We start from the raw sequence: 27,674 nt of genomic DNA on the forward strand, positions 1-27,674 counted from the left end.
GTCTTGCAGGTTAAGTAAAATGTCGCGGTTGTTTGCATCTCTCATTGACCTTCAGCCGGTTTGCCAAACTTATTGACTTTTGATTACGCCATACCATGTGTGTGAGGATACGAGGTTCGGCTTCACTCTACCGTGGAGACCCGCGCGCGCGCACGTCACTTTCGCTAATTACTAACGCGCTCCTTCTTTACAGATCACGATAAAGAATACGCGAAGGGACCCATTAACTTTGACATTGAAGAGGAAACGCGCAAGAAGGAAACGTCCAAGTGGCTTGAAAATCACTTTGGCAGTGAATCCCGTTCTTCTCATGATTCAATTGCTGAGGAAATAGCACGGCGTCCAGAACCAGGATATTACGTTAAGCCTAAAGCCGATGACGAAGGATACTACGGCAAAACGTCCTCCTCTGTCCCACCGCCACCGGTCTACGGTGATCGGGTGCTTCGCAAAACAAAGTCGTCAACACCATCCGACGAGCGACCCGTTGTATCGGTAAACAGAACAGGAGGTTATTTTAAGGGTGTGGCGGATTGGTCGCAGCGCCGAGTCAGTAAACCAAGAATGCCTGAGCCTCGAAGTTCATCCCCATCGCCACCTGTTGTACGATCTCCATACACAAGTAATGATCGACTAAATGATTCCTCACCGAAGCATGTATACAAACGAGATTCGCCTCAAGGGAGGTCATCGCCAATCGGTCGAAGGAATCCGCCTTCGCGAGACGACTCCGCCTACGTTTCATCGTCGACAATGCACAGTCCGCCACGTGGTTCCCCGTTTAGGCCATTAGAAACTGATAGATCATTCCGAGAGCCGTCCATCGAAGATGATTATCGTCCCCCGATAGCTCCAGAGAGAAAGCGTCATTCAAAGAAAATAATGTCCGAGGACCACCGATACGATAGTGGGTACAGAAGCTCATCAAGAAACGACAATTCGGGTCGTTCTAGAGACAGTCGTGATGAGGGTGCCGTGGAGCCTCCCCCTGATTATTCTCCCCCGAGGGATCGCAGAGGTAGTGCCGATAGAGACAGGACTCCACCGCGTCGTCGTGATCGAGATGAGAGAAAGCAAAATCAAAAGACTCGCTTCGCTGATAACGGCAGGCGTCCCTCACCCGCACGGAAATCTGTCGGTTCAGCGATCGGCAACTCAATTAGGAAGTTAGTTGGGAAGATTCGGTCTGCGTCAGCTGAACGGAAGATCCGCCGGCGCAATTCTCGAACGCCGTCGCCGGAGCACTCGTCGCGCACGTACAAGCAGTACGGTGGCGAGCTGGCGCCCCCCGCCGCTCCCCCGCACCGGTATTACCTCGGAGAGGACCCTTTTGCGCCCAGCATCTATGGCCGTGAGCACAAGTACGAGGGCAGTCCGAGACGAGCCGCTGCTGTTGACAGCCGTGATCAGCGTGAAAGGTGAGAATAAGTTTATCACATCCCTTTATAAACATCGCAAAGTACATGGAGACGATTGTTAGCTCCTCACATGGAAATAATAGCTTGCTAACCTATTGTTAAACAAAAATATAAATTTTTTATTTAATTTTTTGAAATAGTGTTAACAAGCATTCAATTTTTATGCCCACCTGTTTTATTATCCTTACGCCATAAACAGAATGTTGTCCTACAATGATCCATGCCACCTCCTACACTAAGAGATACCATGCATAAAATTTAATTAATGCTTCTTGTTTTGATATTATCATAAAATTATAGGCCCGAAGATTTATCGCGGATTCTTATTCTTCTTTTTATGTCTTGTTAAAAAGTTTTTGTGCAGTAAAAGATTAATTAATTTAATGTTGTGCACAACTTTAGTTAATTACCTACATTTGATGGTGATTTAAGCGGGATTGAATGACAGAAATTGACCTTGGATCATTAATTATTCTTTTAATTCCATTCTTATAGGAACCCGTTATAATTATAGGACTTGCACGCGATTTAAGTTTCGTATAGTTAGTTTCTTTAAACAATAAAAACTCGATAGTAGATTACCGAACCCTACCTTAGAATTAAATTATTACAAAATCCATTTACCTGCTGTCAGATAAAATGCAAAAACAAAAAATTAGACAAAAAAAATTAGGTACTCGTTAATACATAGGTAAAATAAAAATAATTGTTTATAAAATCTAAAATTGTATTTGCAGTTACTGCGGAAATGCACTTAGTAGGTAATAAATCATACGAAGTGATCAAAGTAGATTTCTAGTACAACTTACCTACTACTCGTTTATGGGTGACACAAATTATATAGGTAAGCCTTATTTACCTGATATATGTTATTTGTGACTACGATCATTATGAAATTCCTTCATTATTGTATTGCATAGCTTTGTTAATAATTGACACCGGTTATTCTATACGTTTTACTAGGCACTTTATGCAAGACAGCGTAGCAAAAACTAGATACGTAATTTTAACGAAGCAAAATACCTATTATAATACAAAAATAACGCGCTAGGTTATTTCAGTTTGCACCATACGTGAAGATATAAAAATTGTTAAACAAAAACAAAACCAACTCGTTTACATTTTCCTTGCATTGTAGTGAAAAGCATTTTCCCCACCACAATCCCTGAAGCTTGACCTTAAAACCGCAACCGTACGCGTTTTGTGACAAATTTGACATATCTTTAGTACAAACCTCCGTGTAAGAACAATGAACATACATTGTATTTAGGTATGAACCGTTTGACACCTTAAGCTACAGTCATGAGAATGATACTTTTTCATTGTTGTAGAGGATTGAGTTCATTTCTAACTACTTTTAAAGTAGTAGAATACTAGAGTGGCTCAAAGTTTATAAAAGTTTTGATAAACCCTTTAAGAAAAGTTCAAAGACAGTGGTTTGTATATTATGACACAACGCCTACCTTAGTATATAGATATGCCCAGCCATGTTTTGATAAATAGGTAATTAAAAAAGATAAGTACAATTTTGTAGCAAAATGATTTTTTGAAAAAATACTTGGAAGTTTTCATTTTGTAAAGGCGGAAGATTAAGCTGATAAATAATGCGAAGACAAGTGTTTTACCTTGCGGTCGCATATTTGCTATTATGGACGTTAGTGTCCATTACAATTTATAATTAGGTACAACTAAGATGTGGTTTGTGAGAATAATAAATGATTTACATCGTGCTACTCAGTTCAGTCAAAGGATTTTTAGATTAAAATTTGCATTAATTCATCTCTGTACTTGGTTTTTTCCCTCTGACGTGAACAATCTCTTCATTACTTTAGACAAAAAGTACATAAAAAAGAAAAGTATAACAAAACGGCGAATACAATTTGGCGGTCTTACCGCATAGCGATTTCTTCCGGGCAACCAATGACGAATAAAAACAAAGACGGAAAATAGGTTGGTGTTGCATATATGTGTTAAAAATATTTCATTATTTAAATAAATACATAAAACATATAAACAATAATACTTGTAACTAAATACAAAAAAATAAACATGTAACTATAAATTTCAATATAATATATAAAAAGGTTATTGAGGAACTTAAAAATAATATAAGAAATTAAGTACCTATAAACAAATAAATAATTATCCTCAGATTTTTTTTATTTTATATTTTATTAACTTGTTTCTTTCTATTTCTAAATCATTATTTATGCTTATAGTAATTAAAATATTGTGCACATAATAAGACAAATTACAAAAAATGAGCAGAGCCTTATATTAGAGGCTTATGTATGGTGGTTAATTATATGGAAATATTTAACAACTTTCATTTTGTTTACATAATTTGTATAACTTTATTCTTATACTTAAGAAATATGATCGACAGTATAAATTGAATTATATAAGCTTAGCATAAAGCTTAAAGAAAGGAATAGCTGTCATAAAGCTAAATGTAAAAAAATAATATTTTCCTTTAAAATAATGGTTTCTAATATTTGTCAATGGTAAAAGAGGTCAGAGGAATTTCAAAAGGTTTAAACATTGTTACGTAATCAGAACTTATGCATAAAAACGCGTAGGACAAATTAGTCGCCTACTACGCATATTAAATTGTAGAATAGACCCGTAGAAATAGCGAAAAATCCTACCTTTTTGTTATGTTAAATGCCTCTTTTGTTTATATATATTCAAATACAGATTTTGCAGGCTTTCAAAACTTTTGCAACTTATAACCAACTTGAATCTGTTATATCCTTATGCTGAATATGGTAATTCTACCTTGATTGAGAGAAAGTAGAGACTATTAATAAAATGTAGTGCAACATAAATTGATTAACTTATATTTATACGCACGAAAATAGCAATTTATTGCTGACAACTGGTGCAACTGGACAACTGGTAGAATTTATTTTTGTTGAGTAAACTTAAAAGGTTGTTGCTAATAAAAGAATTGTTGTGTGCATTTTCACGTTTATTAAACATAAAAAAGAAGATACAATTGTCTCTTATATCAATCAAAACTACGCCTCAGACGTACCGCCTCGATACTTTCCGGCATATCTGTCCATTTAATTCTGTCCTTGTCCATGGGCTTTGCCTAGTATGGGTAAATAAGTGGTTTCTCGACAAAACAGCCCTTATTTAGCTCACTAACTCTGACTCACTTATTTGTGCCGGGTGTAACAGTCTTTCATATGAACTATATGTTGGTAATGACGAATTGTGACTCATTGCAAGAAAATTCTTCCAACAGGTGTAGGTTTTGTTGGTGTCGTATGTCGTATGATGTAAATTAGTTTAACTCAGTATCATTGCGCATTGGAATTCATATGGTTTCCTGGTTGTTTTTGTCTTAACGCTGAAGCTTTTGTATAATTGCCTTGCAAAAAAAATGTCATTAGTTAAGCGCTGACATTCAGAAACTACGTGATTTGTCATATGAGACATCTCAGTAATGATATATAATTTGATGTCCAGTGTAATGTAAATTACATGTCAAGCTATACGTACCAAGTCTCAGTCAAAAAATCTGTCTGAATTTTTATTTGCTGGTATTTTAATAAGCGTAAACAAAGCGCGGTCGTTAGACGTGTGGGTTGAGATTCCCCGTTGAATCCAATTACGTTCTAAAACATAAGATTATATGTTTTTATGATACAAGGAGACACAATGGATAAACGTGGGATGCCTTGTCTTACGATCACGATGTAGTGATAAAATTTTAACTGTTGTTTTTCGCTTTACAGGGGCCAGTTCTCGAGCACGCTCGGGCGGTTCAGTCACTCCACAAGTAGACTGAATCCCGGGGAAACAGACGAAGATTACACGCGAAGCGCGCAAACACTGCCACGAAAACTTCACGAACGTAAAGAGAAGACCACCGAAAAGCCAAGCTCCAGTAAATACTGGCAGCGACTCACAAATAACAAACGGTCTACTAGTGCCATAAATATAGCAAACAACGTATCAACATCGCCAGAGGGAAAGACAAACGGGTATCCGCCTGGCCCTGCGAAGCCAGCGCGGACCTACAAAGGTCTCAATAGGAGCAAGAGTTTTGCTATGGGAGCACCCGAACAAGAGACACATCCACGTTACGTTACTGGCATGAGCAGAAATTATTCCACAATGTACAAATCAAATCCACACCTAAGTAGGCTGGATGAGACTCCAGAACAGCTGAAGAGTCCTGGTATAGTGTCTATTATCAATCGAAGCCAACGAGATTTAGCAGATGCTGTTTCACGAGAGACTGAACGTCGACGTGACGGCTTGTTTGGTGCGCGGTATGGCAAAACAACGCCTGTAAGTAACGGGCACACAAATGGATATAACAAATCTTATGATGAAACAGATAAGAAAAAGCTATTTCTGAAGGGGCTACGCGAAAGAGCGCCTGAGTTATATCAAACTTTACACGCAGATGACGAGTCTGATGGTAGCAGATTATCATCCCGATACAACACCCCGTCGCCTCATTATAAAGAACGGATATCTGAGGAACGTAAAATACCATTGTATAAAACTGAATCATTGAATAGAGAGTCGAGCCCGTTCGTATCGCGCTTAGAAACAAGAATAAAATCACCGGTAAATCGGCGGGAAAGTAACAGCAGTGACAATTACTCCGAAACATATCGCTACACGACGCGTTCAGCTGACCCAGAGCGACCTACCGTAACAGATACTGTAGAAACTGTTAGTAAAAAAGTTATCCCATCTAGAGACGGAAGGTCTAAGGAAATTATCCAATCAAGGGAAGTGAATTCAGTGACAAAGAGTCGGGGTTATAATGAACCTGTCACAAGTACGAAATACTATGAGAATGGCATTCGTAGTCCTCATGGCTACGAATCTAGATTAAACGGGTCAGCACCACTGTACGCAGAACGTAGGAGAAGTAATTATAAAGTATCTGAAAAAGTAAGAGATTATTGAATAACGAGCGCGACTTGATTATTATTGCCATATTTTCATTTAACATTATTAGTGTCACACAGACTGAAAAGTTGAAATTTAATCACACGTTAAGTTAGTTTATCATTAACTGCATTCGTTAACATTTTATTGTTAATTTAATGTTAGTTGCTTCATGTAAAAAGTCATATAGCTTTACTAATTTTATTTCGATATTTTTACCCAATAAGAGATCTAATTCCGTCCAGTAAAGATTTATTAAACGATTATACCTACCTATTGTAATAAATTTTTATATTCATTTATGTTTTTATAATTTTGATAACATTGGAAATTATGAGAAGTATTAAAATTATGAATGTTAATAATATTTGTATCCGTAAAAATAAATAATGTGTTAATACGCACTGTTGATTTTGTTTAATTTCTGCCATTTTTACTTTTTCATTATTTAATAGGACAGCTATCATTTTAGTAACTATTTGAGTATTAATCATATTTAATTAGTACCTACGATTAACTTAAATTTTACTTAACATTGTACTCTAATTCTGATTGTTATTTAAAATTTTCACACAATAATAGTAATTGCTCAGACACAAAACATGATTTTAATTTATAGACACTTCAGTCTCGCAACAGATCTATTTGTTCAAGTGTTCCTGAACAGTTAAAGCAAATTGTAGAGTCTATTATTTCAAGTTCCGTTAAAATTTTAAAGCAATCAATTTAAACTGTGTTTTTAAATATAGATAGGATGAATGATATATGTGTGTCAAATGCCAACTCAGATTAGTCTTATGGCCACAAAATGAAATAGAGAGATAGAGATTTTATTGTTCGACTACAAGTTAGCCCTTGCCCTGCTGTCACCTGGGGCTAAACAACGCCGGGTACATTTTAAGATGGTATCGGGCTGACATGTTGGCTGGTAGGGGTATGTCGGTTATGTGAGTCCCATATTCTTCATCAGTTTCCAAGCTACATTGTAGCGGATAGCTAAATATTATAAATAACTATCTGGCATAGTTATTAAAAACCCAAAATTGCCACTTTCCTACATAAAAGACCCCAGCGCTGAGCAAAAGCCTTTAAACATAGCCAGAGTTAACGACATAGCTCAACAAGTCACGTAGCTGAAGTGGCAACAGCTTGGAGAACCGTTGGACATTAGGGTCCCTGGACGCCCTGGGTGCTGAAGTTACCGTTGCTAGCTCCCAAAGAGGTGGACATATTATGATATTAAACTAGTAGCAGGGAGCTGCTGTGCGCAACACTGGATCAGCATGATGATGATGATCACTAGATATCTTTGGTCTACACAGGTTCCTTTGATATAAAGGTCAGAACCGAACCCGAACCGAAGAAGCCGAACGTATAACTTTGTTCGCTAGCTTTTTCACATTTTACAGGGCTACGTAGTAACGATTTAAATAGTTATTAATATAAAAGCTATATATTAACCTCCATGTAAGGCTACCTGGACGCAGAAATTCTAATTTGTAACTTTTTTGTATATCTCATGTAAGTTTTTAGATTTAGTTTTTGATTATTACTGTTTTTAATTTCTCTGTTATATAATAGCGTAGATCGGCCATATTACCAAATAAAGAATTATTGCTATAGGTACTCGTGCTCGTATGTAAAATGATAGAATTTGGTACTTAAATCAGTCTTTTGGGAATTTATTACAAAATATTCATAATTATTTTTGAATTGGATAAAATTTTCAGCGTCTATATACAGGGCAACACTTCGTATGCCATGCAAGGAACGCGTCTTAAAAAGTGCCGCGCTGTGTTTATCTACCTGACGCATGTGTGTGAGGCCTTATGTGCCTGTAATAATGCTGGCAAACACACCCTTCAGAACAGCATTGCTGCTTGGCGGCAGAAATAAGCAGAGCGGAAGGTAGTACTTCTTCGGACTTCGGACGAGCTCTGTCACTAAAAGCTCTGATTTAAGTGTGAAAACTCTTAACGACACACAAATTATGGGGATTTTGTTAACTATTAACGATTAAATGGTTTTTTAATCAATTATTGATCAATAAACGTCGACGGTAAACTGCGCAAGCATGCTCTTGCAGTTTGCCCGATTTGCGCCGCTAGATAATAAATTTTGTAATGCGAGTTACTAACCTACGGCTTTGCCCCCGTTTACCCGTAGTTTTATCCCTATTTCACTACTAATATATCAAATGCGAAATTACCTGCGTGAAAATAGGGTTTCGTGGTAGCAAACCTTAAAACCTTAAACCCACAAACTAATTTACTGTATGTTTTATCATTTCAAAATCTAAGAAAATAAAATTGATAATTACATCAAAAACAATTCTGCCCTTTTACCATAGAGAGATAACTGATTTGCATTTTAGATCTTCGCCGTAGGAAACTGCTTTTTCCGGGAAATAGCTCGCTAGGCGCATATACTACACTCAAACAGACGCATCTAGTGGATAGTTACGATACTAATACAGCATCACTAAAGTATAAGTCCACTGCGGGTAATGTTTGTGAAGTAGTTGTATACGTCTTACATAGATGGCGCTTATTCCATCTTTAAATGAGAATTAGTTTACTGGAAGCTAGAATGTAAAAATAGATTAGGTTCATGGGCACCAATAATACTACAATTGATATGACATTGACATCGTAAAGCAGGTCAATCATACATTTAGCATGTGATAAAATACGTAAAACCCCTTTAAATCACAATGGAGTAGCGTGATTAGCGTCATAGCCTCTCTCATAGAGAAATATTCTTAATACCAGTAGGTATTTAGTCTTTTTGGTGACAGAGTTCGTCCGTATTATTACCGCCAACTAGATTTAAATTGCCAAGCTGTTCTGTTGTTGCTTTTTTGTGGTCTGGTGGGCTTGGTTGCCGGTGTAAATTTTGCAGCTTCATTAGGACACATGGCGGCAAATCGAAGAAAGAGTTCTTGGCACGCCCTGCTAATAGTTGCTTTTTTATATAAACGCTATGGTTTTTGACTTAGGAGGTAGGACATCTCAAGTTTTAAGTTTCACTATTCGCCACCACGAGTTGTTAATATACTTAAAATCTGATTAGTTCGTCAATTATTACTAGAAAAGAAGGAGACCTGATCCCAGCACATAAATAGGTTGAGGATGATATTGATGATTCTGCAATTTACTATTTACGAAACTATTTTTTAAAGTATTCAAACTTGTTGTAGGAATACCACTGTAAGCGATGTAAAGAATGAACGGCAATTTTCATACTCAAGCTCAATTTATTATTTACTGTGTTATTATAACATATTACTTCCACCAGTAATCTTCTATTATTATGAACGTCTGAGGTACGTTTAAAAGTAATTGATATAATACTCAAATGGTGCACACTTTTATTAAATATGTTTGTACCTACTTATTTAATAATAGTGTGCAATCATATTTATTTATACAACTTGGATAAACATGAAGATGTTTTCGTGCTTCGTGTTATTATTGTATTCTGAGATATCAAGAGGTCCCAAGACTCCAAACCTAATCTAAATTAAACGTTTGTATCATCATTGTAGTTTCATGAAGATTTAGAAAAAATACAGCGAAAAATATATAAATATATATAAATAAAAAATATATATAAATATAACGGCCGTCAGGCCCACTATTCTGACAGCCGTTAAGGACTTTGCTGGTGTGGCTATCCAGCAAAAAAACGCAGTTCTGGTAGTTGGTTTAGTCTTGTAGGGGTTCTAGTCTACTAAATGATCACCCTTAAGAAAAAAAAGGTGCTGCCAAGCTGTTTAGCGTTCAGCTACAATGAAATATGTATGGTGGTAATCAATCCCCGAACGAGCTCAGAGCTCGAAATAACTTGTAAGACTATTACTTTCATCTATAATAGCATAAAAAGTAGTCCGCTTACAGCTAGCAATAAATAAGACAGCTGATTGGCGCAGTGGACAGCGACAGAAAGCATTCTGAGTCTATATATTTGGTGTGATAAACATGAATGTCTTCAGTGTATTGGTATTTATCTGGTAAAAGTATTTATGTATATTATTCATAAAAATATTCATCACTTGTCTCAACAAAATACGCTTAATTTTGGGCTAGGTGGCGATGTGTATTGTCGTAGTGTTTTGATTTATTTATTCATCATTAACAGGAATTGTGGGGGCACACCTAGAAGGTATTGTATTGATCGCAATGCTTTTATATATTACTGCTTCACATAAGACCTTGCAATCGCAACGCTGTTTGTGCTCACTTATCTGCGTCAGAGTTCGTAATTTGCCTCTTTGCTTGTCTTCTAAAAATAAACCATTTGCGCTGTGTTATAGGTACGGTAAAAAATAGCAAGTCATTTAGAAGATTGGCGGTTTTATACAAAAGCTAGGCAAGAAGCTTGGAAATAAATGCCTACAGTACTAACTATAATTTATATACAAGTAAAAATTTTCTTACTTTTCTTATTATTTCAACAATATTTTCATGTTTTTGAAGTAAAATTTCTTTAGGCGCGACTAGGGAGTACCTAACTCAGATTTTTTTCTGTCGGAAGTAACGCTTACGTTAGACGTCTGAGTGGTTTCCGCTATTAAATAATTAAATAGTTCAAACAAACTAAAAAACACGCTTGGTATAAAAAACTAAACTAATTTCGTTCTTTTAGTTTATTCGATTCGATTCGTTAGGGTAAAAGTAATCGGTAACCCATCCACCATTAAAGAGATAAAATATAAATATATATATTTTTTTTTATTCAGTGTGCCCGTCTCTCGAAATGCAAGTTCTAATTATTATTTAAAACAGGCCATTAAAAAGTAACAGCTAACGCCCTCTACCATCTAGTAGCTTAATGTTTTCTGTGGAATTTGTTAGGTACGCGAACGCCATAGGTTTTTTACATTTGGGTCTAGATGGCGCTGTAGTAATTAGTAAAAAAATCTTATTTTTTATAGTGAAAATTGGAATAATCTTTTCAGATTAGTGTATTGTCATCGGTCCTCGATATGTCTACAAAGTTTGAAAGAAATCTGACCGTTTAAAGTGGGTCAAAATCGCGCCCAAAGAAGTCGGTTATAAACAAACATACAAACATACAGGTGAAGCTAATAAAAAGCCTGTAAAATAAATTTGGATTGGTCATAAGTATATTATGTCATATACTCCAAGCTTCTTGACCTTTACGCCAGATTATTTATTTCCAATATTTTTAAACGGATCAATTTTCAATTTTGCTATTGAATAAAAATTCAACAGTTAAAAAAAAAAACAAAGTTTTTTGAAAATTTTCAAGTCTATTTATTACTTTCGTAATAAATAAATTATTAATAAATTTTCTGACGATGGCCACAATCCATAATATTCAATGACAAGGTTATATTGACATGTGCTGATCTAACCTTCAATTTTCTACTCTCAATTATTCTATTAAACAAATGAAAATATTTATACAATGTGAAAGTGATATTAATGAATTTTAAATAGAAATAGTGAATATTAAATGAAATGGCGGAGTCCCAGGAACATTTTACTCTTTCATCAATAAATAACAATCGCGCGTAAAAGTTACACGCACATACTTATTTTTTCTACTTTTTGCAATTTACGTGCTAGCCTCGGAACATTTACCGTGAGTGTGAATAAATCAATGGCTAAAATTACGGTAGAACCAAGCGTGGCATTGTCGCTATCGCGGCATGCAGGCATCATCATCACCTCTTCAACAGATAGACACCCTCTGCTGAATATTGCTTTTTTGTGAGGAGTTCCACGTTCCATTGTTCTGGGACGCTTGTTTCGCGTCTCCAAGCAACTCGTTTGATGTCGTCTGTCACCTCGTTGGGAGTCGACCAACGATGCATTTACCGCTGCGCGGTCGCCATTCCAGCCCCTTGGGCCCTAATGTCTATGTTCTCCGAGCTATGTGCCCCGCTCATTGCCACTTTAGCTTCGTGACTCGTTGAGCTAGCTCGGTAACTATAGTTCTTATACTCCTCATTACTGAGTAGATCACTCTTAACGTAGCTCTCTCCCTCGCCCGCTCAGTGACTCTGACCCTTATCAGGCCCCTAGAGAGCGACTAAGTTTCAGATCCATAAGTCATCAACACGCACTGTTTGAAATCTTTAAGCATTGAGGGACTTTAGACGAAAAGATGCCACGAATTTTCCGAACGGTACCTGTCCAAGTTGCATACTTGGTACATTTTTATACATTTGCTTTAGTCACAGGACCCTTCGCCATACGAGCTTAGCAAATGTTAGCGTGCTGTTGCCCCTGGGCCAATTAGTGGTAATGCTTTGAAAAGACTTATAGCGTATTAAGATAAGTAAGAAATAAAGAGTATATAACCTTCTAACGATAAGACATCGTTGATTTAACTGCGTGAAATAAGAAATACACTTTAACCCTTCTTTTACCCAGCGCTTGAGTGCAATCGCACTAAGGTGGAGCGCGTATGCATAGTAGATACCTATTTATAATTAAAATCCTTTATAGGCTAGGTACAGCAAAAAGATTGATAAAATCTTACTGGTATTTCCTAAGATAGATAGGGCACTAGGATAGTTTTAGTTACAGAAAACAATTAGCATTTTTTATTAATAGCAGCATGACTTGTGAATGACATGAAATATATGTCATGAATTAAAATCATTTACCGTTTTTTTTCGCTGGCTCTTATAGCGCTAACATCACTTACCTTATTATTGCAACCCTAGAAATGTAAATGCCTAAAATGCCTTAAATTGTAGTCTATGTATGAATCAAAATGTCAAAGTTGGAAGAAAAGGTTTAGTTTCAAAAACCATGCAGTTGTATTACTGTTGATAAACAAAAACAATTTTTCCTTAGCTGTATTAAAAGATTGGAGAATTGGAAAAGGTTATTTGTAAAACACGAAATAACGTGCTTTTCAACTTTTCAACAACAAGAAACTAGTAATGCCCTTAGATCACCCTCAGATGTTTATAATGGATAAGGGATCTCAGCGAGTTATGCTGATCCTTCAGAAGTGATGGACGAAGGAACTTTACTTTTTTTAATTAAACTAAAAGGTATATGTAAAAAAATATATATACAAGAATTCGGTAAGGTGACAAAAGTGTAAAATACAAAGTCAGAAATAGCCATAATTTGGCATAAAAAATGATTTCTTGACTTCTTTATTTTTCCATTTGGGATACTTCCATATCGCGTATCCAACATCATTCAATAGTACAATTACAAAACAAAGATATTATGTATCTTAAAGTGTATTATCGCAAGTTCATGGAAACGTGATTTGCAAAGAACTTGACCTAAAGAAGCTTACTAAGGAAGCCGACATTACGTAATTAAAGATAATGACTATGGATAATACTACGTCTTTATTACTACCAGTAGGAAGCGGAATACACACGAAACTACATATCGTTTGAGTTTTGCGCTGGCATTTTCACATAATATTCTTTACATGTACCAAAATGGTGCCAGATATAAAAATGGTGAGGAAGTTTAAAAGGAATAAATCACATTGGACATTGGTTTCGGACATTGTTTAAAACGCAGTGATAAAAAATCTGTTGAAGTGTATGTAGAATTAAATGTGTTTATTTTCAGATTGGACTCAAGACAGTGTTATTTTTAACATTCCTAAAACACTGCACTGAAGCAGCTAATATCTTGTATGTGACACCATTTACTTCTACGTCTCACAATATGTTACTTTCACCGATTGGTCTGGAGCTGGCTCGCAGGGGCCATAATGTTACTGTCATAACATCTCATAGAGAAAAGCATCCACCGCCGAATTACAATCAAGTCATGGTGGATGATATCAAAATTTGGGAAGTGATGAGTGAGTAAACATTATAACTTATAATTTAGTTCATTACCCATTTCCTTCTTTCTGATTCTTCTAGAAACACCTTGTTTGAACACCATGACTGGATCGCATATTGCTAAGTGTTTTGTCCTTGCCGTTATATTGGAATAAAGTCGCGCATTGTGCTAAAGTTTTTATCATGGGTCCATTTAAATACTTTATAAGTTTTTAAATAAGCAAATTTTGCAAAATATTTTGAAATACTTATCGAATAATGATACATTTTCAAACAATAAATATCAAATTATAGGTGGTGGAAGGCCCAACGTTTTCACTATGACTGATATAACTGCAGAAGAATTTCACCACAACGTTTTATGGGACGCAGGACTAGCTTTTACTGAGGTTGTCTTGAATTCAACTGAAGTCAGGGATTTTTTATCTAAAGACAATGCCTTTGAATTGGTTATTAGTGAACAATTCTTTCAAGAAGCGTTGTACATGCTAGCCTACAAGTATAATGCACCTTTAGCATTAGTAACGACTTTTGGAAACTGTATGAGACACAATATAGCGGTGGCAAATCCGTTACAACTGGCTACTGTCCTACCCGAATTTCTTGATGTGAAAGAACCTGGCAGCTTTTGGGGCAGACTAAGAAGTTTTTACTTTACTACATATGAGTATATATATTGGAGATTTGTATTTCTCAGAAAACAGGAGCAGCTTGTGGAAAGATATATGCCCTATTTACCTAAAGAGAGACCGAGTTTATATAAATTACAACAGAACTGTTCTTTGATGCTTACTAACAGTCACTTCACTTTTGACTCTCCCATTGCTCTTTTACCAAATATAGTTGAGGTTGGAGGACTTCATCTTACGCGCAGTAATTTGACTCTACCAAAGGTAAGCTATTAAAATACACAAAGAGCAATAAGTTCCATATTTAATTTTCACTAGTTGTTATCAAAAACGCGTTACAAAACAGATTTTTTTCAGAATTTTTCAGAAATCTAGCAGTGTGTACAGACCCTCTCCAAATATCTTAATGAGATGAGATAAATTGTATATGAATGTATATTAGGCGAAAAAACAGAATAGAAAATAATTAAATTAATTCCACAAACAACTGTCATAGTTTTTACTGAAATAAATTAGATACAGCCCTAACATCACATGCAAAATTTAAATCAAGTGACTCCTTTCACTGTCTTCAGTCTTTTTCTTCATTAGGGTTGTCATAGCTAAACACTTAGAATGTTTTGAATTAGTTTGAATGAAGAAATAGAAATAGATGATATGCTTATTTTGATTCAATACTTTTACAGGGTGATTCCCTATGAAATATACTTATGCACACTTCAACAGTATTTCGTAATTCCGTTTCACTTTGTATATAAAGCCAAATTAAGTGGAAAAATAATTGCAATTAGGTCGCTAAAAATAAATTTATATGGCTGATGGCTAAAAATGATGTACTCGACAATTGTAGTTTTTTCAAAATCCTAAACTAAATTAGTAACAAATCATGTTATTGTTTTTTTTACAGGTTTGGTGGAAAGGCTACATAGAGTTAATAAATATTTTTACGTTGTACTTTTTGTATTTTTAGAACCTACAAACACTTATGGATGACTCCACGCATGGGATTGTGTACATGAACTTTGGGTCTAATGTCAGAAGTGCAGAACTGCCAGTGGAAAAAAAGAAAGCATTCCTAAACGTGTTCAGAAAGTTAAAACAGACAGTTATCTGGAAATGGGAGGAAGATATTCTAGAAGATAAACCTAAGAATTTAGTGACCCAGAAGTGGTTACCGCAGAAGGAAATTCTCGGTAAGCTAAATGGTTATAATTAAATTTTTCGTTTTTAGGTGTCGGATCGCTAAATCGTTATAAATAAAGTTTAAAATTTCCATTACTATTCTCTTATTTGCTACTATTCTCAGTTTACGGCCGTTTCTGCTTTTCCATATAAAAATACCCATAATTCGATAACATAAGACTCATAAATATAGAAACTGAGTGAAATAATATAGATTGTAAATAATAAAAAGGTTGATAAACAAATTACACTAAGTTTAAGGAAGATATCTTATTGGATTTTTGTGTCATCATAAGTTAACGTTAACTTTAATATCAATCACTGGATTTTAACGATTAATTTTAAAATCTATTAAGTCCAAACCTCATAAGTACGTTCGCAAAATCGGCAGTACCTTGAGCAAATGTTTTAAACGGAAAGTTTATATTTTTTAATTATCCATTTTTTAATACCCTACAAGTAAGCCCCTGGCTGCAACCCCATTTGGTGGTAGATTATGGTGCAATCTAAGATGGTAGCGGGCTAACTGGTTAGGGAGTATGACAGTTATTTATGTATTACCCATACCCTTAATAGGTTTCAATGCGACATCGTACTGGAACGTTAAATCGCTTAGTGGCACGTCTCATCGGTAGTGTGGTAGTGTGGACCGGAGAAAATTCAGAAATCATAAATTCCCAATTTGCTTTTGCCGGGAATATAACCCGGGACCTCCAACTTAAAACTGAACGATCACCACTGTGCCACGGGGGTCATCAAAATTGTTCAATTCACGAGTGTGGATTAATATATTTTAACACCTCTAACTAAATATGAAAACTTTTTTTTAGCGCATCCCAACGTCAAAGTTTTCATATCCCACGGTGGATTAATAGGGACGCAAGAAGCAATATTTAATGGTGTACCTCTCATCGGCGTTCCAATATACGCTGATCAATATAACAATTTACTGTTGGCCAAACAAGCAGGCTTTGGCGAAATATTGCAGTACCATGACATCAATGAAGAAACATTGGAGAAGGCTCTAAATGATGTGATCAATGATGAAAAGTATTTGAAAGCAGCGACGGAAGTTTCGCGAAGATTCAAAGATAGGCCTATGGCACCTTTGGACACCGCCATGTATTGGTTAGAGTACGTTATAAGAAACAACGGAGCAGAGTTTATGAAGAATCCTGCAAGCAATATGAGTTGGATAGTATATAACATGGTGGATGTGTATGCTTTCGTACTCATAATACTTCTTACAATTTTATTAATTTCAGTTACACTGTTTAGTGCTATTATTCGAAATATTGTGGCTTTCAATCAGAATAATGACATTAAAATTGAAAAAATTTCGTAATGGAATTTCATAATTTTATTTTTATTCACACGAATGTAATTAGTATTTGTTTACATTTTTTCCTGGTGTAACTTTATAAGTGAGAAGTTTTAGTAACAATGGCCAAAAAGGGAAAAATAAAAAAAATACGAGTTCATCATTCCTTATTTGGCTTAAACTGATTCTGAAGCTTCGGCCACAGATTACCAACGTAGTATTACGACTCTAAGAGATTGGTATTATGATCCTCGTTCCTCGGAGGTTGGGAAGGTCGATTGTTCATTATATCACGTGAGTTCATACACGAACAATCAGGAGACCTTATCAATGGTGGGTGCAGCTGTTTGTTACCAGTGCCGAGAACGCCAAGAGGCGCTAACATAATAGCAGTTAAATTTTTGTAACTTCTCGTAGCCTTGGACTAGATCTCTTTTTGAAGAATTATAAAAATAAGGTTTATCCAGCCTACCGGGGATCCAATAGATGGCAGTTTTCATGGACATGGAATTAGTTTTGCCATTCCAAGACACAGTGCAGCCAGTATCTTGGGAACTATGTGGTATTATGGTTTTCAAAACGATTTAATTTCGTTTTATTTTGATAAAAATTGACAAGAGTATGTTTATTTTTGAATATTTTAATTGTAGAAGGTTTTCTTTGTTAAAAAATTTCAAGTTGGACATTAATAACCATAATTTTTGCGATTACGTATCGTCAAATATAATCATAGAATGTAAATAACATCTTGTGTTTAATATTATTTTAACCTTTCGCGACAAACAATGACCTTAAAAAAAAACTTATAGCTATATAAGTTTGTAAAAAGGTCTTCACCATATCAATTCGACACCAAATCTACATAAATTAGAGGACGAAAAAGTAAGCTTTATGCCGTGAGATTTATAATAAGTTGTTATTAAATGAGTAGATCACGCATTGCTCAAACATCGTTCAAAATCTTACCACTCGTTGGCATCGAAATTAGCAGCACTAGGGGAACCAACAACGACGTGTTGCCCTGAAAAAAGTCAAGCGTTACTTTGCGGAAGTCAGGTCAGTGTTTATAGTACATTATGGCCATAGAAAATTGTGTGACGTTGACCTTAGAACGTACAATTACGAATGTTTTGCAGTTGTATTGATTTACCATAACAATGATATGTTATGGTAAATTAATACAACAGCAAAACACAAAATTATTAGCTGAAGATATTTATATCCCACCGATGGTTAATAGGCACTCTAAAACCAATATTTAATGGCGCACCTCTCCTCGGTAAACCAATATCAATATTACAAATTTCTAATGCCAAAATAAGTAAGCAGTGGACAAATATCAATCAACAAACTTTGGAAAAGATTTGTGATACGTATATAAATAAGAATTTATAAATAACTAATTGTTGCCCGCGATTTCGTTCGTATGGAAATATTGATGTGTTTCCCTATGTTATTCTCTGACGGCCTCTAAAAACCCTGTCAGTCTTGGCTCTTTGAAAACCAAATCCTATCCACAGTCATTCAAATTAAATAAATAAAACTTATTTCGCCTCGATGAACATCAAAAATTAAAAAAAATATTTTTTAATAAATAATGTCACTCATCATGTTGAGTGACGATGCAGAACTTCTGTTTAGCAATGTTGTATGTCCAATCTCCATGTTCGAAACAACCAATAAGACGCGTGCCATTTCACAACCTAAGCGTCAACCGATTAGCGTCCAGTATTGCGCATCAGTTGCTGCCTAGTGAATACATAGCTTAGCCTTTTTCTTTTCATAGCAACATTATTTCACATTAAAAATATAACATCTAACCGAAAATCGAAGGGTCATTTTAACAGGGCAATAATGGTATATCATTGATAAGATTATTTGTCGTTTTAACATAATACTCGTTCACATGTAACTAAAAGTTGCGAGCAGCTGTGATAAATTGCTTTGTTTTGTTGTAAACCCCGCACTATTCCTTAATTACTATATATTTCGAAATAATATTCAAAATTCAATATATGTTTATTTCTTGAACTACTTTGGCGTGTTGCTCGTTTCCAACATCACCATTTACTATAATTTTTATATGTTGCGGGAGATAAGAGTGGAGCTGACTACTTCCAAGTACCCTTGTCATTAAGAAATTCATCAATAGTACAGTAAACTCAATGTTATAAGTGGGTTTAAATTCATTGTTTAAACTTATACACTGGTAGTTACAGAATGCGGACCTTCGGAATTTAGCTTAAAGAGCGTATACTCAACCCCACAAAGGACTTCTGCAGTTTCGCAGACGATATGCAGATATCACTAATACAATAAACTATGATTGTAATATAACACGAGTTTCTCGAGCTTGTGTGTGAATATTCGTCTAGTGTGAACTCACTATAATAACGTTAGATAAGAGAATAATTATTTGACTTACACACACACAAACAGTACAGCAGCTGGATCTGCCGCGGTATATCCAAAAATTAGAGTTGACGATATGTATGAGTTGACGCTGTTTTATGTTACATAAAAAAATATTAATAACGCCAATATGGTAAGTAAAGTTATGGAGTAATTTTTAAAGTAACTTTTTTGTTAAAGTAAATCATGTAAAGTGTTTTGCAAAAGCATCACTACGGCTTGCTTATCAATTACCATTTCTATAGGAATTTAGGGGTTAAACTTTATTTAAAAATCTAAACCAATCTAGATTACTATAGTTTTGCGAAGAGTAACATAATATTGAATCAGATTTTTTTAGAGAGTACGTAGACATATATTATCAAGTGACTTTATTGTAGTGCATTTCTTTTGCAGGTGGGATTGGTATTAAAGGCGGTGTTACTAATATTTGTAGGTTATGCCGAAGCCGCAAACATTTTACTTGTTATACCATTTTCGGCTATGTCTCATTACATATTTCTTAGACCGATAGGAATAGAATTAGCGCAAAGAGGTCATAATGTGACTGTCATAACGACCTATTTAGAAAAAAAACCACCGCCCAACTATCATCAAGTAAAAGTGGTTGAAAAAAAAATTTGGGAACTAATTGGTAAGATTATTTTAACTTACTATCATGGAGAAAGTATAAAATCTTGATTGTTTATTTGTTTGTCTGCGTATAAGGAAAAGCTATTGAAACTTTTCAATAGCTTAACATATAAAGCTGTAAAGTTTTAAATCAAATCATCATATCAACCTATTACCGGCCCACTACAGGTCACGGGTCTCCTTCAACAAAAAGAAGGTATTAAGGCCGTATTTCACCATGCTGGCCCCGTGCGGATTGGTGACACCTTTGAGAACATTATGGAGAACTCTCAGGCATGCAGGTTTCCTTACGATGTTTTCCTTCACCGTTAAAGTAAGTGATATTTTAATTACATAAAACGAATATTACTTAGAAAAGTTAGAGGTGCGTCTTGGATTCGAACTCGGCCCCCCGAAAGTTAAGTCGAGCTCCTACCCACTGGGCTATATATTTATTTTATTTATTTATTTGGTATCTATGACCCATCACTACGCACTACACTATAACATAAAATGAATAATTAAAAACTAAACTAAATAAAAAAAACTTACATTAAATATTATTATGCAATATAAAAAAAAAGTTACACATTAAAATTTCTGCGTCCAGGCAGCTATCACAGCTTTCAAATCAAACTTAAAAAACCGCAATTTTATATAATTCACGGAATTAGGGATAAATAGGATATTTGAACCGAATTCCTAAGATAGCGATTGCGATGAGGGAAGCTTTTGATTTTATAAAAAACAGTCAACAATTGTGACATCCGGGCTTGTTAACAGTATCTATTTCCGCTTATCTATTTCCGCTTTCTGTCTACAATATAATAAATTGTGGTTATGTAACATTCTTCTGGTTATTTTGAATATAATTTTTATTTAAGTAGTATATTGACGAATTTGATCTTATAGAAAATACTCTTTTTATAGAGGGCGAGACACCAACGATTTTTGATATGGTCGATTTATCAGCTGAAGAGTTTCATCACAGAGTAGTTTGGCCAGGTGGGCTTGCCATTACTGAGTTAACACTAAATTCACCTGAGGTTAAAGATTTTTTGAAGAGAGACAACACTTCATTTGATTTAGTTATTTGTGAACAGTTTGTCCAAGAAGCTTTGTACGCACTATCAACGAAGTACAATGCCCCCTTGGCAATAGTATCGACGTTTGGGAATTGCTTAAGGCATAACATTATGACTCGTAATCCTCTTCAATTGGCCACAATTTTGGCAGAATATTTGAAAGTATATAATCCAGGCAGTTTTTGGGGAAGGCTGAGGAACTTGTATTTTGCCGTTTATGAGTATTTTTGGTGGAGATATTCGTACCTTGAGAAACAAGAGGATCTTGTTAAGAAATATTTGCCAGAATTGGCCGGTAAAATTCCAAGCTTATATGATTTGCAGAAGAACGCATCTTTAATGCTGATCAATAGTCACTACAGTTTCGACACTCCATCTGCGTTGCTACCGAATATAGTAGAAATCGGTGGAATGCATGTGACACAAAGTAATACGAGGCTACCCGATGTAAGATATTTTATTTATACGTCTCTGAAATTATATTTGTTAGACTCAGTTAGTTTAATTAAGTATCGCTAAGTTTGGTCAACATAAGAGTAATAAAACGGAATTAGAAAAACATGACTAAGGTTTCGGTGAGCGAAGCCTTTGTTATAAAAATGATCATCATACAATTTACTGGTATGAAGATCATTTTTATAACAACTGCTCTGATCAAACTAAATGGTCATCATGAAATAACGATTGCGTTTTATACAACATATATTATAACATATAGCATAGCAAATAAAACCAATATCTGCAGTCAACTGTATAATTATATTTTAGTATCGCTTGAGCAAGGTCAAGAACATGATAAAACTTATACAATAATATATTATTATTCTTCTTTTGGTCGGCCATATCTCATGTTATGTAGAATTACCAGCACAATTTGTTTTGTCTTAAAACTTGAAGGTATTTAAACCTGTTATAATATTTTTGTGTCATTTATAGGACTTACAAAAGCTCTTAGATGAATCTAAACATGGGGTAGTATATATGAGTCTTGGCTCCAATATCAGAAGTGCAGACCTACCAGAGCAGAAGAAAAGAGCATTTTTAAACGTTTTCAAGCAACTTAAGCAGACTGTTTTGTGGAAATGGGAGGAAGACGAATTAGAAGGTAAACCCGATAATTTGGTTACTGGCAAATGGTTACCGCAGCAGCAAATTATTGGTAAGTAGACCATTCATGCAATACGTTGGTTATTATTATAACATTTGTTAAGTTGACATTAAACCAGGATCAAAGAGGAAGTTGAAAATAATCTCAACCACATATTGATATCATCATCGCACTTAAAAGTAAACGCTCAGTTACAAAAATTCATACCTAAGCATTTCGAATTATTTATATAAAAACATTTATAAAGTATGTTTAACGAAATCATTAAGTAGTTAAATTTTTACTAATATTTTGGTATACTTTTGTGAACATGCTCTAGCGAGCAAATATATAATATTGGTCATTATTTCTCAACAATTCTTTTGGCCTTATTATCCGAACAACCGAACAAATCTAGCGGTGCGATTAAAGTAGGGATCTATCAAGTCATCATCATCATCATGGTCATCGGCCCATTATTGGAACACTTCCGAGCATGGGTCTTCTCTCAGAATGAGAAGGGTTTAGGGCGTAGCCCACCACACTGGCCAAATGCGAATTGGTGGACTTCACACACCCTTCAGAAGTTCGCGAATTGCAACTACGGAGAACTCTTCGCACGGCTAGGGCAGGAGAGAATTATCTCCCCGGGGAAAGCATAAAATTGTATCTTCTGCCACAGCTTTATCAACTATCAGAGCATTGTCGCACAAGTGGAAATAATATCTAAGTGTAATGTAATAAACGGGGGTAAACTTGTCCTATTCCATGAGCAGGTGGACACGTCAATCGACCCCTGACAGGGGATATAATCGGAGGATATATTTCTTTCCTACTGCCTGTTCTAGCCCTGCAGGCATGCCGGTTTGCTCACGATGTCTTCTTTTAGCGTTAAAGCAAGTGATAATTTAATTGCTTACTTTTATAGCAGTTTTTTATCCATCATATGAATATTTGATATATAGTAGCTAAAGACATATATATTTATAACTAAAAGTTCTATCAGCACTACAATCGGGTCTTCTGGGTTAAATTCACATGAAATTATGCGACTTTAGAGACAACTTTTAAAACACCAAAATTAAGGTGTATACGAGTTTTCAGCTCAAACTCTTATTCCGAGATTCATTCCTTTTTTTGCCAACGTGACTGTACTATGCTTAGAAAATCTGCCATGTCCAGCAGATTCATTTTATGACTATAAAATAAATACGAAATATTTTATTTTTTCCAAATATTTATTTTCCAGCACATCCTAACATCAAGGTGTTTATAACGCATGGAGGCTTAATAGGTATGCAAGAAGCAATATATAATGGAGTACCTATTGTGGGTGTACCGATATTCTGCGATCAATATAATAACGTGCTCCTTGCTGAAGAAGCTGGCGTCGGAAAAGTTTTGGAATATAATGACATTAATGATGAAAGTTTAAATAAAACTCTTAACGATGTGCTTAATAACGACTCTTACTTGAAAAAAGCTCGCGTATTGCAACGAAGATGGAAAGATAGGCCAATGAGTCCATTAAATACTACAATATTTTGGTTGGAGTATATAATAAGAAATAAAGGTGCCGATTTCATGAAAAATCCAGCCAGAAATATGAGTTGGTTTGCGTACTGCATGTTGGACGTTTATGGTTTTATATTTGCAGTGTCAATAGCTATTACATTGAGTATTATGAAATTAATAAATGATTTGAAAGGTTTCATAATTGGACCTCAGAATAAAGTTGCCAAAAAGAAAAAGAGATCATGACCTGTTTTGTTCTTGCAATTCAGTTGTACGCATATCTCTTATTAATTTGATAGGCTAAATTAGAGATAACTGTGGTTTTAAGTGGAAAGGCCCGGGATCGATCCCCGGCAGAGGCAACTTGGGAATTAATAATTTCAGAATTTTCTCTGTTTCTGTCCCGGCTGTCGCTATTTACCACCCGGCAAAGACCGAAGCGATTAAGCGTTTCAGTACGATGTCGCATCGAAACCGTAAGGAGTATACAAACTTTAATATCCCTTGTAGCTCATTCCGTTACCTCCTTCGACGGCATCATCATTTAGCAGTAGGAGAGTTGGTAATAGAATAAAAAAAAAAAACACCTGTAAACTTAGTTTAGACTAGAGAAATGACGTGTACAACTGAAATAGGCTTTTATGTTTGATTATAATGGATAATTGATTGATTCTATGTTCGATTTTAACATATCTAACTAATAAAGTATTCTGTAAAGTATGTTGTTATATATATTTATTTCATTTATAGAATAGCGCATGACTGCAGTCACAGTTATTACGCGACCGAATACGATGGAATAATATAGGTAAATCCGTTTCCATAGTTTTATATGTTACTAGCTGTTGCCCGCGACTTCGTCTGCGTTTGATTTTGTTTTTAAAGTATTCAGTATCGCTAAGCCTTAAATGAGTATAGTTGTATATACATATAACATGTGACTGTCAATTAATTATAGACAAATAATTTGCAATAAAATAAAATTGTGACTTTACTTAAAGATCTAAGCTATCCTATCTCTTAAGTTGGACCAGACTCCTTACGGTGTGCCAATTTAATTTAAAATCGGTTCAGTAGTTTAGGAGTCCATCGCGGACAAACATCGTGACAGGAGATTTATATATATTAAGATTTAATATTTGGTTATTTGCTCTGAAGAAACCGAGGTCCTTTTACTTAGACTCATTAAAATCTCTTAACAAATTAAGATGCTAGTGAGTGCAGGTGTACCTTTTGATCTCCGGAGAAGCCTTAAACTCATTTTGAGGTTTATTATCACCCGATGTTCTTATGATTTCAGAAATAATAGGTTGTTTATCCGATAAAAAAAATTCCAACCTTCTTATTATGATGCAAGAGACAATTTTTTTTATAAATAAATAAATATACTGCTACAATACATACATCGCCATCTAGCCCCAAGGTAAGCGTAGCTTCTGTTATGGGTACTAAGATGACTGATGAATATTTTATGATTGATATACATAAATGCTTATATTATACAGATACACACCCGAGCCTGAAAAACATTCATGTTCATCACACGAAAATGTTCCAGTTGTGGGAATCGGCCATGGACTCTGAAAGCAGGGTCACTGCCCCCTGCACCAGTTTTCATCAGTCATCTTAGTACCTATAGAACAAGCTACGCTTACATTGTGCCTGTTATAACACAGCATTGCAACAATGCTGCTTGGCGGCAGAATTAAGCATGGCGATAGTATAACTCTGGACAAGTTCTGTCACCAAACGCTCTACTAGTTACAAAAAAGGCACAAAATTTACCTTTTTAATCTTGTCAATAAGGTTAGATTAGACTGTAATAGATCCAGAGGACGAGTCCTACATATTAACATATTTTTTTTATTATAAAAATAAGAGTTAGATAACATAAGGACTATTATGATTACGACTATTAACTTTACAATGACGTTTTTACACTTGAAGCAAGTCGCGGAATATAAGTATTCCGCGACTTGCAGCTTACGAAAGTAACTAGCTTACAAAATTGTTTACATTAGTAAATTTATCGTAAGGGACTTCCGTAACTAAGTAACGTAAGTAAAATTTACAGATGTAATCGGCACCTTACATTTTACTCTGCGAAAGCTACTCGAGCAACTTATGGTTTAGAAAAGGTATGTTAAGTTTAAAAAAAATTAAGGTAATTGAAAATTGTGATAGAATGGTACAATAATTATAATGAAAAGTAATTCAATACGCAAGAAAATTTCAAATTAATGTTAGAACAAGGAACGCTTCCCTTTCATAATTTACGCTATTGTTATACAAATCGATGCGATTGTTTTCAAAATTTCTCTTAACACGCTTCATTGTTTGAATTTCGCTCGAACAAAATTTGACATTAAATTACAAAGTTGAAATTAATGGGTTCAATTGAAATTTGTTTTAACATGAATTTTGTTGGGAAACTTCTTTGCCTCTCGGAATCAGTGTCGTGACGTGTAACGAAGAATACTCATTTATAAGAACTTCGATTATATTAACGTTGGAATAACGAATTGCGTAGTACACATGGCAGTTGATTTAAAATTGTCATGAATTAAATTTTAGTAAGTAAACCTTAGTTACATAAATCAAAATAATTTATTATCAGAAAATCAATTTGGATTCCGAAATGGCAAATCAACCGAGGATGCAGTTTTAAGGGTATCGGACATCATTATTAGGAACATTGATAATAAGTTAAAGTCCATTGCCATTTTCTTAGATATCTCAAAAGCCTTTGACACTGTCTCTGTCCCCAAATTGCTAACTAAGCTTGAACAAATTGGTGTTAGAGGTTTCGCTCTTAATATATTTAAAAGCTATTTGACTGAACGTACTCAGTATTGAGTATAGCTTAAATTAATAGCTTTTAAAGTTATCGATCTGAACATACGTTAAAATCGATCTTGAGTTGGCTTCAGCTGAATCTACTTAATTTAAATGTATCTAAAACAAAATTCGTTTCATTTGCTTCTTCTTCACCATCCCAAGCACCGCCTACCTTCACCATTCGGGCCCACTCCTGTTTTAATGATAATTATATTTTTTGCAAGTGTGAACCAATTGAACGCTGTATGAGCACCAAGTACTTAGGTGTAACAATTGATGGTTCTATGACCTGGAGGCAACATATTGACTCTATTGTTCCTCGGCTCAGGAAACTTATCTTTGTGTTTCGGCGACTGAGGAATGTGGTTGTTTTCAACTGCTTAAAAACAATTTACGACTCTCTAGCAAAATCGATTCTTACATACTGCATTACCTTTTGGGGCGGTTCTGGGATATCTCTAATGCTGAGACTGGAAAGAGCTCAAAGGTCGGTCCTTAAGGTTATGTGCATTAAACCTTTATATTTTCCTACCACTGAGCTGTACTCAATCACTGGAGTGTTGACGGTAAGGCAGCTATTTGTCCTATCTGCGATTCTTCGTAAACATGCCGAGATGCGCTATGACCCTAACTTATCAAACACGAAGCGAAGATCATATATGGTATGTAGGATGGAGGCAACCCGCACTGCAGTCGCAAGACGCCATTACCCAATTTTGAGTTGCTTACTGTACAACAGACTAAACAAAGAAATTAATATCTACCCTTTACCAAGACACTCATGTAAGTTAAAATGTTCAAAGTGGCTTCAATCACTATCTTATGAAGAGACGGAAAAACTTTTAATTATTTTA

General features: G+C 35.1%; 3 protein-coding genes across 7 annotated transcripts in view; all 3 read left to right on the top strand.

Moving 5' to 3' along the window:
* Positions 1-6,598, top strand: part of LOC120628676 — a 135,121-nt gene extending 128,523 nt beyond the window's left edge. For all 3 annotated transcript variants that reach the window (XM_039897230.1, XM_039897231.1, XM_039897228.1), the window contains 2 exons: positions 194-1,418; positions 5,165-6,598. In XM_039897230.1, the coding sequence (XP_039753164.1) occupies positions 194-1,418; positions 5,165-6,356 (2,417 nt within the window). In that variant the 3' untranslated portion in view covers positions 6,357-6,598. The remainder of the gene's footprint in view (positions 1-193; positions 1,419-5,164) is intronic.
* Positions 6,599-11,807: 5,209 nt separating this feature from the next.
* LOC120629008 (UDP-glycosyltransferase UGT5-like) lies at positions 11,808-17,305 on the top strand. Of its 3 annotated transcripts, none has more exons than XM_039897726.1 (5): positions 11,808-11,948; positions 13,919-14,156; positions 14,434-15,032; positions 15,739-15,961; positions 16,781-17,305. In XM_039897726.1, exons 2-5 carry the CDS (start codon positions 14,018-14,020, stop codon positions 17,293-17,295), a joined length of 1,476 nt encoding a protein of 491 aa, XP_039753660.1. In that variant the 5' UTR covers positions 11,808-11,948; positions 13,919-14,017; the 3' UTR covers positions 17,296-17,305. The 3 variants fall into 3 exon arrangements, with proteins under 3 accessions (XP_039753660.1, XP_039753659.1, XP_039753658.1); XM_039897725.1 differs by lacking the exon at positions 11,808-11,948 and adding an exon at positions 13,226-13,374; XM_039897724.1 differs by lacking the exon at positions 11,808-11,948 and adding an exon at positions 13,712-13,803.
* Positions 17,306-19,609: 2,304 nt separating this feature from the next.
* LOC120628713 (UDP-glycosyltransferase UGT5-like) lies at positions 19,610-24,622 on the top strand. The gene is made up of 5 exons (XM_039897289.1): positions 19,610-19,816; positions 20,080-20,317; positions 21,226-21,827; positions 22,317-22,539; positions 23,717-24,622. The coding sequence occupies exons 1-5, from the start codon at positions 19,814-19,816 to the stop codon at positions 24,226-24,228; spliced, it is 1,578 nt and encodes a 525-aa protein (XP_039753223.1). The 5' UTR covers positions 19,610-19,813; the 3' UTR covers positions 24,229-24,622.
* The last annotated feature ends 3,052 nt before the right edge of the window (positions 24,623-27,674 follow it).

The sequence above is a fragment of the Pararge aegeria genome, chromosome 13, assembly GCF_905163445.1.
Source record: "Pararge aegeria chromosome 13, ilParAegt1.1, whole genome shotgun sequence".
Taxonomy (NCBI): Eukaryota; Metazoa; Arthropoda; class Insecta; order Lepidoptera; family Nymphalidae; genus Pararge; species Pararge aegeria.